The sequence below is a fragment of the Papaver somniferum genome, chromosome 6 (genome assembly GCF_003573695.1).
Source record: "Papaver somniferum cultivar HN1 chromosome 6, ASM357369v1, whole genome shotgun sequence".
NCBI classification, from domain to species: domain Eukaryota; kingdom Viridiplantae; phylum Streptophyta; class Magnoliopsida; order Ranunculales; family Papaveraceae; genus Papaver; species Papaver somniferum.
The window spans coordinates 87197611-87214535 of NC_039363.1; the positions used below are offsets into that span (position 1 = coordinate 87197611).

At 40.2% G+C, this 16925-nt stretch overlaps 1 protein-coding gene across 3 annotated transcripts; it reads left to right on the forward strand.

The window, feature by feature from the left end:
• Positions 1-11269: 11269 nt before the first annotated feature.
• Positions 11270-16659, forward strand: LOC113288299 ((S)-2-hydroxy-acid oxidase GLO1-like). 3 transcript variants are annotated; one of them, XM_026537298.1, is made up of 12 exons: positions 11270-11921; positions 12522-12686; positions 12786-12910; positions 13319-13365; positions 13797-13874; positions 14113-14237; positions 14395-14461; positions 14562-14624; positions 15129-15198; positions 15284-15384; positions 16000-16104; positions 16202-16659. In XM_026537298.1, exons 2-12 carry the CDS (start codon positions 12547-12549, stop codon positions 16385-16387), a joined length of 1107 nt encoding a protein of 368 aa, XP_026393083.1. In that variant the 5' UTR covers positions 11270-11921; positions 12522-12546; the 3' UTR covers positions 16388-16659. The 3 variants fall into 3 exon arrangements, with proteins under 3 accessions (XP_026393083.1, XP_026393084.1, XP_026393082.1); XM_026537299.1 differs by having other exon boundaries at positions 11270-11471; positions 12517-12686; XM_026537297.1 differs by having other exon boundaries at positions 11271-11921; positions 12517-12686.
• The last annotated feature ends 266 nt before the right edge of the window (positions 16660-16925 follow it).

The window sequence follows — 16925 nt, forward strand, 5'->3', positions numbered from 1 at the left end:
TTGCTGGAAAACATTTATCTCCAAACCCTCGCAGAAGTTCAAAGAGTTGTCCAACAGTCCGCAACCACGACGGCTTTGCTGAATAGAAAAGCACCTGAAGAAAGAGAAATCTACCAAGACGCTTACGGAAACGAACATTGCGCCAATGAATAATATCCAACTCAGCCACCGCGTGTCGCCGTCGCTAACGCAGGCCCCTCAAGAGAAATTACCTTTCATCAATACGGTAGAAGTAAACGGTCCGCTCATGAATCAATGATCGCTCAAGCGTCAATTCCGCCCTCAAAGAGAGCTTCATGCCAAAGCCTGTGAGAATTTACGCCACAACAACTACTGATGCGGGATAAACCAGACTCAAAATCCACACTTCTCGTTGCCTACCAGAAGAGTTATAGAGTTACTGGAAATTTGGGTACGAGAGGGAGTAGTCCAACTACCCCCGGTAGGGCGTCCACCAACTGATATGGAGATGCTAGATTCAAGATATTGCCACTATCACAGGTTTATTCATCATCCTACCAACGAATGAAACGCTTTGAAGCGTATTGTACAGGAAAATATTGATTCAAGGGACTTACGCCTGGGGACTGGAGGTTCTCCGCCTTGCCGCGGATCGACATAGAGATGTTACAGAGACAATAAAGGATGACCTGAGACTTCTCGCGGCTAGGATTGCGTCACACAATAAACTCGGATTTGCAACCTGAAAATTCAGTTTTGTGGAGAGACCCCTAAGTGAATAGAGTATGTGGCCGTATCGGAAGAGAGCAAAAAGGGAATGGCCAACACCAATGTACCATCCGCAAGTGCAGTCAACACGTCCCACGATGTTACATCCTCTACCACCAACACTAGCAGCACCAGAAGCATCCCCTCTAACGTGACGCCTCTTATTACCAGATCCAGAGTCGCCGCCCCTGTCATGGGGGAACAACCTATGATAGCATCCCCCATGGAATTATTAGATGATGTAGTTCGACCCTTCTTAGGCACACTCCTAATATTTGCTCGAGCATGACGCCTCCAATCATCACCAGGGCTGCCACCACTTCTTCGTCAAGATGAGAGACTAGAGGTGCCAGAGGAAACCAACCTTCCCATTACCATTATCTATTTAATGGAGAGACAGGAAGTTATGTCCACAACTCAGAAGGAGCCTCTTCAATGTTTCGCTCCAGAAGACGCTCCACTTCAACGTTTCGACCCAGGGGCCGCTTCAACGTTTCGCTCCAGGAGATGCTCTGATTCAACGTTTCGCTCCAGAAACCGCTCCGCTTCAACGTTTCGCTCCAGGAGCCGCTCTGCTTCAACGTTTCGTTCCAGGGGCCGCTTCAACGTTTCGTTCCAGGAGACGCTCCGCTTCAACATTTCGTTTCAGAAGCCGCTTCAACGTTCTCTCCAGAAGTCGCAACTCCTCCCTGCCAATGATCATGCCGTAGACGCCACACTCTTTCCTGTCAAGTATCGTGATCACAGCCATCCAAGGTTCGTAGTTGTGGTCACTTTTTGATCCATCTCGCCAAAGCTCGTGGTCGTGGACAGTTTACTCGCCTATGCATCCATCCAATCCCTTTGCTTCCATGGACGTCCATGCAATTCCAACCAACCTATTTTGGTTCTCACGATAATGTAGTCTCTTCTGATCACATCTGCTGCCAAGAACTGTTGTTGTTCGTTTGTTGATACCTTCCAGAGCTTTACCATAGCAACAACCACTACAAAGGTAATCCATACTTCTCCATATTTTAGTTTCACATGGAAGAAGTAATGGAGTCACCAGTACGGATGCAAGATGATATCTTTATCATGGCCAACTCACCGACCATACAAGATAGAAACATGTAAACCCAACTTGGGGACTGAGGCTCTACACGGAATCCGTTCACTGTCAAAGCTCGGGAGACACGGTCAACCCAAAAGTCATAGGCACGACAAGGTCATCTACTCTTCAAAGGTGTAACGTAAGGATATCACCACCTCTCCGTCTAAAAGGCGTCTGCAACACTTTACGAGGCCCACGACGGATCCCAAGCCTACTCAGAGAAAACAACTTCAGTAACCAAAGAGAAGTGCGACTGGGGACTGCTCATCGCGGTCCATCTCCGACAACAATCAAAAATTCATGAGATAACTCCAGAAGACGCGACTGAAACATTTTTCTTGAAAAGTCATAGGGAGACACGATTAACGACATAACTCTCTCACTTCTACCTCTTCATTATCCGGAATTTTTCGTCCATGTGATGTTCCAAGCATCCCATCATCACATCCAGGAGAGTACAATAATCTTGTATCAAATCCCATAGGCGTGGATTCAAGGCGACGCAATTAAAGTAGGCTACACTTGGGGACTGAAGCCTCATTCAGGTTTAGAAGTTTAATCGCAGTCACCACCTTACCAGTGAATGCAGTAGAAGCACATCTTCCACGAGAAAATAGGGTCAGGATAATTACACATGGGGACTACCAGCATGGGATGCCTTCACTTCCCTCAACCAGTTTATTTCTGATTTCAACATCATCACTGTCGAAGCTTTACGAGTCGCATGAATTTCTCAACATGAAGCCGTACACGTGCATCAAAGACTCTAAAAGCAAGCCACAGATATACATTCACATATCTGGACACGTCATCGGATCTAATAGAAGTATAACTGGGGACTACTCATCGCATCCCATTCCATACAATAGTCAAAGATTCAGAAGATGGTTCAAAGGATGTCGCTTGGAACTAAGTCTGAAGACTTGATAGCAGCACATAGGCAACGGAACGCCTCTCAACTCATCTATTTCACCCAATGGCTCCAGAAGATTTCGACAATACAAGCATCCACAACATATCATTATCGCAATCAGAAAGTCCAGGCACCAAATAACCTAAAGTCAAGGATGTACCAACAATGCAACCACAATCTCCAAGATTAGCCCTGACATGATCATTGCCGAGCATATATTTCATCCATCCATCCCAAGAGTGCAATGGAGTTTGAAATAAACTGAAGAGGTTAGATACTCATTCTTCTGGAGTCAGAACCTTATTACACATTCCGAAGAAGATCGATGGTACTGTTGGGTGGATACATGCGCAAAATAGGAGAGAGCACCTACCTTGAGTTCTCCTGGCTTGCCTGGATGCTGATTGTAACTATTGGAAATTGCTTTGTTGCCGTTAATGATCGCTCTACCACCGCTAACAAGTGACGAAGAGGATCCAGACGCTGCAGATGAAAGCACGGAGCCGGACGAGCAACAAAAATAGAAGAGGGTCGATACCCCTTTTCATATGAACGGAGTTTCTAGAGTTTGAACAGAAGAAGGATTCCTTATTGCTCCATGAACGAGAATAGATGACTGGGCGCACCATACTCATGCTCCATAGCCGGGAAAGCAGCGCGCCAAGATCACCGCTCCATAGCCGAACAAGCAGCGCGCCAAGATCACCGCTCTATGGCCGAACAAGCAGCGCATGAAGATCGCCGCTCCACGACCTAACTAGCAGCGTGCCAAGATCACCAGCCACTCAAACTTGTAAAGCTCCACAGCACCAGCATCCGGTGGCCAAACCAGAAGTACGCCAATTCTCCATAGCATCAGCACCCTGTGGCCAACCCAGAAGTACTCCAAGCGCCAGTATCGTAGCAAAGACAGAGGTATGCCAAGCGCCAACACCTTGTGGCCAATCCGCCAACACAAATATCATGGACTGTTCATGCCTCTTGCCAAAGGTCAGTCAGATTTTTTCCTGGTAACCTCTTCATGTCCTGCCCTTTCGATTTGTTATCCTTGTCTGTCACCATCTCATGCTTACCCCGCAACAATGCAACTGTTACGTGCTAAGAAGGGGACTTAATGTTGATGGTGGTTTTTAATATAGGGCGAAAACTGTAAAAGTCTATCTACCTGACTCGACATCAGATTTAGTAGACATTGATATGTCTATATTCCGCAGGGAATTTGGAGAATATATCAAAATCTGATGAGTGCCTATGTCTCTCTTCATATTATATTAAAACTCAAGCTCCTAGATGAATTATTCACTAGTATAGAGCCTAATGAGTATATAAGCTCCTAGCTGCATTACTAACTAATGCTGGAGCCTGCCGGATATTTTTCCTATGCTATGTTCCCTGGCCGAACCCTTAATATTGATATGGCATGATAATTTATATTCATTCGCAGCAGAGTAACACGAATTTCCAAGTATCAAGGTTAAGGTCCTAGCATAAAAGTACTCAATCGGAAAGCATACTGCTCTCCGGCGTGCTAGTGGCATGCCAAACATGCCACGCCGTGCCAATACGTTAATTAGCATGCCAAACATGCCACTTTGCCACAACAACATGCCGAACGTGTCCGCGTGTCATAAACAACGCGCCTATGTGCTACCCCACCTTCTGTCCGTGGCCAACGCCATAACAAACTTCAATTAGGGTTTCTTAATCAGAAACACGGCTTTGCTTTAGTGGCATTAGTCGAAACCCTAATTTCCAGTCGTGGCCCAAAATTACGCCACTTCGGGCCCCCACAACATGCCACGAGCCATGTGGGACCCAGGAAACCCTAAGAATGTCGTCATACCATATCCACTCATAACAACCCTTGATCCTGTGGTCGTTTCCACATTATGGCTTTGATATGGTTCCTTTGGCGTGACTATGGCATCGTGTGCACAAAAAACGTCACCATGTCGCAGCCACATGCCACATGCACTAATTAGGGTTTCGGCATGCCAAACCCTAATTTAGGCGAAATTGCTACGCCGCTACGCCAACCAAGCCAAGTCATACTACCCAGAGCATTGGGATTGATGTGGAAACTATAACTAATGTTGCCAAGCCATATTTAGGTCTAGCACCAATGTGCAAAAATATAGCGGCCATGGCTACGCCAGGCGCTACTTGCACCACCTTGCCACTGTCATGCGCTAACTATGCCAACCATGCCATTGTGCCATTATCATGCGCCAACAAAATGTGGCCATAATCAATGTCCACCCTTTCTCATGAGTCACAATCTTAGCCGTCCAAATTCACCACAGAATTGACAGGCCTGTGGCAAGTTTTAGGCGACCAGTCAAGAAAAGCCTAATAGCATCACATGCTATTTTCATGTGGAAAGTCTCATGACTTTGACTTGCCACACATAACAATCTGCTACACGTTTTCCACGAAAACACTCGAGACATCAAATATGTCACAAACTGGGGGATGCTCATCAGGGGGTCTGGCGGTTTACAGCGTGCGGCGTGCAACACTCCCATTATAATAAATTGTCATAAAGCAGGGAAGTTAGTGGCGGCAAGAAGTAGCGGGTGTAAACTAACCAGTTTCCTCCATAATGGGACATTTACACATAAGCCCACTTCCCCATTACTCAATCACTCCCACTTTCTACGAGATCAAGGTGCGTTCAATATGACTTGTATAAATAGGTTTTACTTATTTCAAAAAAAAAACAAGTTTTGGTTAACAATAACACAGTATCCAGAAAAACACTAAAGAACTGATAGCTTACATTCCGCAAGCCAGTTCCAAATTCTGATACAAGTCATAAAATAACCACACCTTCAGAATTAACCATTATGATCTCAAAACCTTCTTCGCTTCCCTCGCTAATACCAACCCTTCTCTTTCATTTTATGACTGAAGCAAGACTGGAACGACCATTTCTTGGTTTAGGCCAGGATTGTACAGATTGATCTCTCGAATCTAAAGTACTCCCGTGCAGTGCATTGTTTAGGGTTTAGATTCGTTTCTCATCCACACACACCCTCATTTACCAAAACCAGCAGAAACAGATTTTACCCATAAACAATAGGTTAACGACTTAAAGACTTCATTGGGATTCTGAAGCCAGACCCAACTATTTTATTTATAGTTACGTGTTCTGATCTTACTTTGTTTTATCGTATTGAGTACTATCTTCTCTAAGATTTGCTTGAGATTTATCTCCGATAGGTAATATATAAAAAGTAGTCACAAAGCTATTGGTCTCATTCTTTGTGATTCCACAATAACTTGTTCTACTACCATATAGTTAAGTTATTGTGAGGTGAGGCTGTTCTTCAGGAATATAAGACCGGATTATCAATTGGTTCCTGTTCACCTTGATTTATCAAAAGACGGAACAAACTTCATACGTATTTATGTGGGAGACAGATTCATCTATTAAAATAGACTTTTCTGTGGGAGACAGATTTGTTTATCAAGTCTTCGACTTTGGGTCGTAGCAACTCTTAGTTGTGGGTGAGATCAGCTAAGAGAATCAAGTGCGTAGAGTCCTGCTGTGATTCAGAGGCGCAAGGAACGCGATTGTACCTTAATCAGTGTGAGATTGGTTAGGGCTCAACTATATTCCAGTCCGAAGTTAACTTGTAGTAGGCTAGAGTCTGTGGCGGCTTAATACAATATGGGGTTCAAATCCGGACTAGGTCCCTGGGTTTTTCTGCATTTGCGGTTTCCTCGTTAACAAAACTTATGGTGTCTGTGTTATTTCTTTTCCGCATCATATTTTCTATATAATTGAAATATCACATGTTGTCCATAGTTCAATCAATTGGTAAATCCAACCTTTGGTCATTGATTCAAGTTGATTGACGCTTGGATATTGGTCTTTGGTACCATCCAAGTTATTTCTCATATTTATCCGGCTCACAGATTTCTATCTGTTCGATTGCCGATTGATTTGAAAAATTGAGATATAACTCTTGGATACTTTTCCGTGATTGAGTCTAAATGTCTAGTTAATTCTCTTGGCATTGTATTTGGGTTGTCCATACAGATTGCCTAAACGAAATATTGGATGTGGTTGTTAGACCCCCGTTTTTTCAGTTGTGGAAATCCTCTTATATAGTATTCACGAGATTTAGGTCTTAGAATCCATCCGGGACCAAGTTTCCTTGGCTTAGAAGTCAAAACGCGTCAAAGTTCTGTCCCAAAACTTGCTTGTGCCGGCATGGTCGAATCAATATGAACCATGCCGACTTTAGACCATTTTCTGTCTGGAAAAGTGTAACTTCCGGCATGGTCGATGATCTAGTGAACCATTCCGATTATGAACCAAAAACATACAGAAAAAATTTGTGACATAGTGTTACTTCCGGCATGGTTGGTAACTGTACCGACATGGTTGTGCTGTAGAACATTTTTCTTCCGCTTCAACTGTTTTTCCCATAACTTTTTCGTTAGAAATCGGAATGACCTCATTCTTTCGCCGTTCAATTTATATTTTCGTAATATTAAAAATGGTATTATGAACTTCTGGATTTATTGAGTTAAACCTGGTGATTGTCTCTTCTCATGATTTTGACCATTCCTTGCTCCATTTCGTTGCACTTCTTCCACTTCTCTTTGAATTGAACACTTAGTGTTGATGGTGGATTTTTGACGAATGTCATATTCATAAAATAACATCGGAAATTATGTGTTTCTGGTCACTTCAGAATGCATAAGAGATTGTGTTTCTGCTTTCCTCAAGAGAAACGAATTGAAGTACCACGACCTCCATACATGACGGCAGTGTCAGAGCCTCTTGCTTAAGAGCTTTCGATATTCCATGTATCTCATACTGAGCAATTGAATATCCTTTCAACATGTGCAATGCATTTGAAAGATGTCTGGTGTCTGAACTTTCCCATAATAATATATCACATCATATCTAAATGCTCATAGACATATTGCATGTTAGTATAGCCACAAATTAATTAAATCCAGTCGTTAGATTCACTCAGTAATTAAATCTAGTCGCAGTAATTCCTAGATAAACTCTAATATTTACTTACTCTGATCCTTGGTTTTTCCCGGCTGAATTCCATGGAATAGTAATAAGTATTCACCTTCCGGGCATTTGAGACACCCTTGAGTAAGCCCCGAACAAAAGGCGCGGGTGCCTTTAACAATAATGCTAGGATTGGAAGTTTGATCAAAGAAGGAAAAGGAAGAGAGAGAAAATATTAATAAAATAATAAAAAATAGGGAAACCGAGGGGTAGGCCCCACACGGCCGACCAAGAAGCTGTGCGCCGGTTTTGGCCGGTCTCCCACTCATTTCCTTATTTTTTAGATTATTTTATTATTATTAGGGTTTCCTCTTTCAAGGATTTTCTCTTTCTAACAAAACTCTTGAAACTTCCATACTTCTCCATGAACCGTGTGGTTAGCAAAACAAGTGATCCCGCAACCATCATGACTTGTATTTCTACCATTATGAGAAATGTTAAAATAATATTATTTTAATAGTGGTCCTTCCACCACTTTTAAGAGTTTCAGTCAAACTCAAATTCTTCATAAAATGATGAAATAATGCTCGATGGACCATCAGAAAATACCAAAATTCTCAGGATTGGTCCGCGGAGAGCATGGAGACACGAGCATGCCACCATGACCGGTCATGGTAGGCCCTTGGCTGGCAAAAATCGGTCCCACCTATTTTGATGATTGTTGACCTAATTAATCATCCGGAGTCTATATTTGGTTCAAACTCCTTTCTGCAACTGGGAATGGTCATACACTTACCATCAGATGGTCTCACGACCACCAAGGGCCGGTTTTACACCTCTTGGTCGGTCCCTCCTCTTTCCATGATCAGGTTCTACCACCCATTGCTCAGTCAAGCACAATTTTAATAATAATTAACCAACAATTAATCATCCTTTCACCAACTGCTGTGCAAAGGAGTTTGGCAAATGCTCAGTCTAGCATCCAGATACTACATGGTCGGTCCATCACTCATAGAGGCGGTCCCTCTCTCATCAATTGGTTGATTCTCAGCTAATCGTCCATTGATCAAAATTAGGATTTTGAACTGAATGCTCTATCTAGCATGATTTTGAGTAGGTTCAAACACTAATATTTTAATATTGATCCAGTAATCAATATTTTAACTAATTAATTAATATTCAGTTAGTATTTTTAATTAATATTTTATTTCGCCTTGCTTCCAATTATTCATGGATCTAGCAGTATTTGCTCTAACCATCAGTGCTCAATCTGTCAATGACCAAATTGCTTCAGCTAGCAATGGGTCACGACCAAAAGAGGTTCAGAACCTTCATTTCTGGCAATATCGATTAAACTATCAATATTTAAGCAGTATTCCTCATATTGATTCGGCTATCAATATTCGATTTACAGAATTTAATACTGATCCAGCTATCAAAATTTGAGAATTTAATACTGATCCAGCTATCATTATTTTATTGGTTCATCAACCAACATTTGGTTCGTCAGTCCACCATTATTATAATCTCTCCTCGTAATTCGACTGACTTATGACACATGGATCGAGAAATACTTATGATCATTCTCATAAATGCTCATTACATAATATAATGGCTTATGATCGATCCAGCAATATCATTAAATCATCACCAGGTCATTTAACTGTCATTACTGCTTCAACTAGCATAATGACATGTTATGAACTAATTCAACGTCTTTAAAGCATGTTGTTGTTTTGTCATTCCATGCTTCATCTATCACAATCTTGCACATCATCAGTTCAGTTCATAAGACTCATAGTCTTAGGTCAAAGGTTGACCACTCACTCTGCATAGAAGACTCATACATGAGACTTCAATTCATGTCACATAGAGGGATATCACTAGGGTTTTCGTCTGATGGCCTACAACACGTGCGATGTAAGGTATATCCACGATGAGAGTTGTGGTAAGTCATGCTGGCAGTTTAAGGAGAAAATAGATAGTCGATCAACCAAGTCTTCCATGCAACGTGGAAGTGGTTTATGCACGATCTCCCACTTCCCCATTCTTCCACTACCTTCAACTGTCATCATTTACAAGAGATCGATGTGCTTCTATAAATAGGTTTCTGAATCTATGTGTTGATAAGATTACCGAGACTCAACATAAGCAAACCCACGACAGTCAAAAATTATCAAACGCTTTCAGAGGGTTTCTCTCGTCTACACAGAGAATCATCTTCAGAGAATTCCAACACATCACATCACCAGCAGATCAATCTCCATTGATCTCTACACAATCTCAGCTTCCCTCTCTATAGACGGACCCTTTTCCTCCTCTTGTGACCGAATTAAACCTGGAACGGCCATTGTCTTGGTTTAGGCTAGGGTCATACAGATTAGTCTCTCGAACCCAAAGTACTCCCATGCAATACATTTGTTTAAAGGTTCAGGCGATTTTCAACTTCGAGCACCTGCTTCAGCGAGCACTTGCCTCCTCCACCACTTTTTACCGAAAACTCCCGCAGGTCGTTTTTACCGCAAACACTTAGATACTTGGAGTACTCCACTTCCTAGCTATTTTGTAGACATTTACACTCTTCTTTGTATGATTCACCTAATAGAAACAAATAAAGGAAATCAAGAGTAATAACAAGATAATATGCAAGATTTATAGCTAAAACAAGTACGAAATGGACACTAAAATCATGTAAATTATGCACTTATCATTTATCAATTAAGACAGAAAAAACACTCTGTTATTCCTCCCAATGAAAAAAGGAAGACAAAGATATTTCTCCTTTGAATCCATGATAGGCACCCGAAGAATACCAGAAAAGTCTTGACAAGCCAATGGACTTACATCATTTCTGAAGTAGACTGAAGACCTAGAGAAGTTTATTACTTGACCAGAGCACTTACTGAATTCTGCAACAATGTGTAAGTCCTTTGGCTTGTGATCAATTAGCCTTACGTAATAGAAAACAATCATCTGCAAATAACAAATGATTAATCTTAGGTGCTCATAGCTATAATGAAAAGAAAAGGTGATAATGAATCACCTTGTCTTATCCCTGTTGTAGGATAAAAAGATTTACAAGGTGATCCATTAAGAAGGACCTCGATCTCTGTGGTACTGATACGATATTTCTCACAAAAACCAAATTTCTTGAGTACATCCATAAGAAAGGAACATCCCAGCCTATTAAAGGCTTTAGACATGTCCATTTTCAGAGCAAGAGAACCTCCCATACCTTTTTGCCTTTTCATATTGTGCACCATCTCTTTGAACAAGAGAAATATTCTCATTGACAAGTCTCCCAAGAATATATGTTGCTTGCGTAGGAGAGGTAATTTTGATAATGTTACTTTTTCATTCTTCTAGCTGTAATTTATGAGATTACTTTGTAAGAAGTATTACAGAGAGCAATAGGCCTCAAGACGTTTGTATTTATTTTGACATTACTCCTATTTCATAGGATTTACTGGTGTAGATAAAATTTGCAAATAGAAGACGCTCTAATAGTCTAATGCTTTAGCCCCGGTCAAATTTAGACTTTTGGGTAGTGAGACCACAATTGGATCTTCCATTCTTCCCTCGGAAATTCCTCATATCAGTCTTGCAGCGTTGCTTCAGGAAAGGAGGGAAATATCGTCTAAGCTCTGATTTTGGAATCTCACCAAGACTGCTTTCAATTTTGAGCTTCCCATTTTAGGCAGCCAATTTGTCAGTAGATTGTCACAAAACAGACTTTGAAAAAATTGCACTGAGAGGTGTCTGGGATCTATCTATACCTACAGAAAACCATCCACCTATTTTGTTCCCAAAGTTTCTTATCGTTTTCTTTTTTGATATGACCATCAAGCTCGCATGAATACCTGATGGTGATGCTGTTATATTTTTCCATTAAAAAAAGAGTGGACAAATTGCTAACATGTATCTAGTCATCTAGCCATTATCAGTCTCCTTTTTGTCATATTTTTCTTATTTGATCAACGCCTTTTTTGTCATCTAAATGGTGTCATCGGTGATATTAAAATTTTAAAAATATAAATGATACCACTACAAGGAACTAAAAGCCGACTCCTAATTTTGTATTTATTATTGTTATCCATCTCTCTCTTCAAAGTTAATTGTGCCACCACCTTCTGGGCTCTGGCACTCTCTTTGCCAGTTCTGTATCAATCTGAAATCTTGCTTCCTAATTAGTTAAACAAGTCAAGGTTTGCCCTCTTTCTTTGTTTATCTGCTCTTCCTCAAATAGGTATTAGGAATTTTATCTTTCTTTCTTCCTCAAATAGGTATTAGGAATTTTATCAATGGGTAATTTTAGTGTTTTATCTAATATCTCATCTCTAATTTTATTAGATTTTTCAATCTCATATATTACTTGTGTATGTACTTTTGATCAGTCCATTATGTTTGTTTGTAACAGTGAATGTCTGATTATGATGCTTACCTAGTCACTTTGTAAAGGCTTCGAGTGAGCTTAAGTATTTGTTGATATTTCATATAGAGTGTACTTACATAATCTGATTTAACAATTCTTTTTAATCTTAGTTTCTTGGTGGGTATGCTTGCATTTTTATACATTGTTATATCTCCTTGCTGTTGTTCACTGTGAAGTGGGGGTGTTCAAGTGCTTGTTCATTTTTTACCTGAGTTAGCAATTTTTCACTTTTTTTCTTTATCCTTTTCATTGATCATTTGTTTCCTATCGTGTGTTGTTCATGTGCTTGTTTTTCTTTCTCTTCTTTTTTTTTTGTTCTTTGATGATTGGGGTTTTCTTTACTAAAATGGTTCTTGCATTTCTTATAGGTTAGGTGGAATAACTTCTGGCTTGGAACTATGATTGAGATAACAAATGTTTCGGAGTATGAGGCCCTTGCTAAGGAGAGATTACCAAAGATGGTGTATGATTACTATGCATCAGGTGCAGAGGATCAGTGGACACTGAAGGAGAACACATTAGCTTTCTCTAGAATTCTGTATGTGTGTTTTCTGAATTTCCTTCATGATTTTCTGCAGTATTTGAAATTTGGTGATAAGTTTCCCTCTGACAAAATCTCTGCTTAACTGGAAAATAGGTTCCGACCTCGTATTCTTATTGACGTGAGCAAGATAGACATAACTACCTCTGTCATGGGCTTCAAGATTTCAATGCCTATCATGATTGCTCCTACTGCCATGCAGAAAATGGCTCATCCTGAAGGTATGCCTACCTTTCTGTGAAGTTTAGAAGAAAAAAGAAAGCAAAATGGGATTCAAGCCTTTGAAGTCCTTGCTGTCATGAAAGTTCGGCCACATCCTACCATGAACCTGGATTCAGTGGTCCACTATATCTTGAAATTGTGGAACAAGATGCACTTAAGCGCCACTGTTTGGTCAACATTGCTTCCATAATTACAATGTAAAAAAAATTGTTGTGATTGATCTATAGGACATCTGTAGGGATCTTGAAGAAGTTTAACATCCTGACTGAATGTTTCCCGATTTTTGACTTGGCTAAGTTTATCGGATTCTCGTGTTTGATTGAAGTTTTGAAGTCTAATTTTAGTGTCCCAACAAGATAAGGTATGAGTTCTTTGCCTGAGCTCATTCTTTTGTGGTTCCTGTGCAGGTGAGTTAGCAACAGCACGAGCAGCATCGGCAGCTGGCACAATAATGGTTTGTGACTTTCTCATTACTTAAAGCTAGCACAGTCCTACCACTAGACTATTTCATAAAGTCTTCATCATTTGATATGAATCTTCCGTTTTGGGTATCTTTTGCTAATCTTATTCAGTCCTGAGTTTCATATTTTCATTAGACCTGGAATCATACAGTAAACACAATTCATAACCTATTAAGGTAATTCTTTGTGCTGTTTCCTAGAAGAAATTGGGCTTAGAATCAGCCGTAGGCCTAGTTTTGTATCTAAAGACTGAGATGAGGTATAACTAACTGATCAACAAAAATGAAGATGGGGTGTAACTGTTTTACTTGAAACCTGATTCTGTAATGTTTACTTTTTTTATTTTGATTGGCTTCTGTAATGTTTACTGATGAAATGAACTGAGTGTGTTTCTCACTCCTATGTGCACCTAATTTTGTTCCAGACATTATCGTCGTGGGCAACATCCAGTGTTGAAGAGGTAGACTCAACAGGACCTGGCATCCGCTTTTTCCAGCTCTATGTAAGCTGAAGTTCCCCCGTCATTTGTTCCTTTTTTTTTTTGGTTTATCTGTATCATAAGAGTATTTTTGTATTTATAAAAAAAATGTACTACTTGTGAGAAGCAACTGGGGGAAGGAAGAGCAATTTTGAGATCATTCAACCTTGACATATAAAATAAAAAGAAAAGAGAAGCAGTTTACGCATCAAGTTTTAATTTTTAATTCACATCTAATCAATGATTTTCCGGATTTTGATAGGTATACAAAGACAGGAGTATAGTTACTCAGCTTGTTAAAAGGGCTGAAAAAGCTGGCTTCAAGGCCATAGCCCTCACTGTGGATACTCCAAGACTTGGCCGTAGGGAAGCCGATATTAAGAACCGGTATAGCTGGAACAATTCCTTTACGCGAACACAATAGCCTCAATTTTTCTGGTCCAACAGTCTTCGAGCTTAAAAGTTTCATATCCTGATGTCCTATAAAGTGGTTATGTGACAGTTACTTGTCTTTTAAGACTAAATATAATTTGATTGTTGGCAGGTTTACATTGCCTTCGTCTTTGACATTGAAGAATTTTGAAGGTTTGGACATTGGAAAGTTGGACAAGGTACGGTAGACTTTGTTACTCTGAAGTCTGAACACTATTCAGAAACTGTTTGTATTATTGTTATTTGTGTTGTTGATGATTCTTTATCACGTTCACGCAGACAAATGATTCTGGACTTGCCTCTTATGTTGCTGGCCAAGTTGATCGATCTCTGAGCTGGAAGGTGGGGCCATCAGTTTGTGTTTGTTTTCCTGTATCTCAGATTACATATCCGAAACATAAATGAAACTAAAAGTTAGCTGTTAGACTCATTATTTTCATTTCGGCCCTTAATTTGGTTTTTAAAATCTATAGCATCGGGCATTCAGTAAAACTACCAAATGCACCGATGACCATAAAGGATCACTGAGTAACTAAGAAGTACCTGGTTGTTCGAACTATGTGCTTAATATCTCAGAGATTTAACTAGACCAGTTCACTGATCAATCCTTGTATATTTCTGGAGACCATGTCGGTTTTATGAACTGGGCAGGCCACTTCAGGATTGTGATATTGGCATTTCATAATTCAGCCATGACACTCCATGTTGTACCGTTATGCCTTGACTGCAAGTGCTTTTAATGGCGAAGCAGTAAACATTTTGGTTGAAGTATCTTGGCTCCTACTTAATTTGATAATAATAGTTGACTAATATGTGGCTGATGAATTTCTCTTGGCTTTGCCACAGGATGTGCAATGGCTTCAGACAATCACTAAACTTCCGATTCTTGTGAAGGGTGTAATGACTGCCGAGGACAGTAAGTCGTTAGAATTTCAGTTATTCTTCTATCTTGAATGTGGATTTTGTGTACACTACTCTAATTTTGCACTGATTACGCACAGCAAGACTAGCTATACAAGCAGGGGCAGCTGGGATCATTCTTTCTAACCATGGCGCTCGCCAACTGGATTATGTTCCTGCTACTATTAGTTGCTTGGAAGAGGTATGTTGCAACATCCCTTCACCGACCTTTTCGCTTTTAAGAAAAATAAACTGCGCAAACATATGCATTTGTTAAGCATGATTTGAAATGTCATTTTACAGATTGTTTCGTTTAATTGAAACATAGAGATAATCTTAACAAATCATACTGAAACAGAAACGATATGTTTCAGAACACCAAAAGATGCAATGGAACATTTGTGGTAATTGAAACTGTGAACCAAGTTAAACTCTGTAACATATCTGCATTTGAATTTAACTTCCTAGTCTTTATTGATTGAGGGTTCTATTTGATAGTATTGAGCTTTATTTGTAAATGGTGTTAAGTTAGATTTAAAGATCTAATTAGGTGATTCCAAATAATCTAATGAAACCGAACAGTCTAGGGCCCCTTAGCACCATCATGTCCTTGCAGTGGGACGACACACCCGTTTGTGAATACCATATGTGCCTCACTAGAGTTAGATAATAAATAACTTGTTCTACCAACTCCTATTGCTCCCTATATTCCACATTATCGTTCTGAAAAACAAGAAAATTTGTGATCATAAAAATCATTACAGACACTGAAGGAAACTAGTTTTATTTAGAGCACCATCTACTGGGTAAATTGCAGGTTGTGAAATCTGCTCAAGGAAAAATTCCTGTTTTCTTGGATGGTGGTGTCCGTCGTGGAACTGATGTCTTTAAAGCATTGGCATTGGGGGCTTCTGGAGTTTTTGTAAGTAAACATTTGAACATCAGAAGCAATGTATCTCGATGTACTTTTTCTTTTGAATATCAGCCCTGCTTATTATATTTGTTCTTGATAACTGCAGATCGGAAGGCCTGTTTTGTTCTCTTTGGCTGTTGATGGTGAGGCTGGTGTACGAAAGGTACTTCAAATGCTCCACGATGAGTTTGAGCTAACCATGGCATTAAGTGGATGCCGTTATGTCAGAGAGATTACTCGTAATCACATTATCACTGATTGGGACGTTCCTCGTCAGTTGGCCAGATTATAAGAATCCTCAAGATTTCGTCATGCAACTGCAAATTCCCGGTAGGAGTAAAATTGTCAGAGGAGCTTGTATTTTTTTAAGCAGGAGTTTCAAATGGAACCTAGATATGTTTTAAATAATGGCGAGTGTTGTGATTCACATAAACTGCTTCCTGATGTCTTTGCTCAAAAGTTTTAGCGAAACTGTACAGACTCGATCCTACCTATTACCCTTCTTCTCTGCTACTTGCTTTCTGCTACTCCAGTACACCTAACCGTGCTCGCAATTGCAGGTCATACTTTGTTGTAGTCAGATGTTTATGTGAATCTCGTCTATGGATAATTTAGTTGGTTAGATTAGTTTAGACGGTGATTCCAGATCATCTAGCTTCACCCCTTGGTCTTTGGATTAGATGTTGAGCCAAAATGAATCCGACTAATTCACATAGCCATGAGGGAACAGCAACTGCATAAGAAACCTCCTAGTGGCCTTGAGCAGATTGCAAGTATATAAATGGTGGACTCACGAGTTTCGATTAACTTGATCAAAAAGAAGAAAAAAC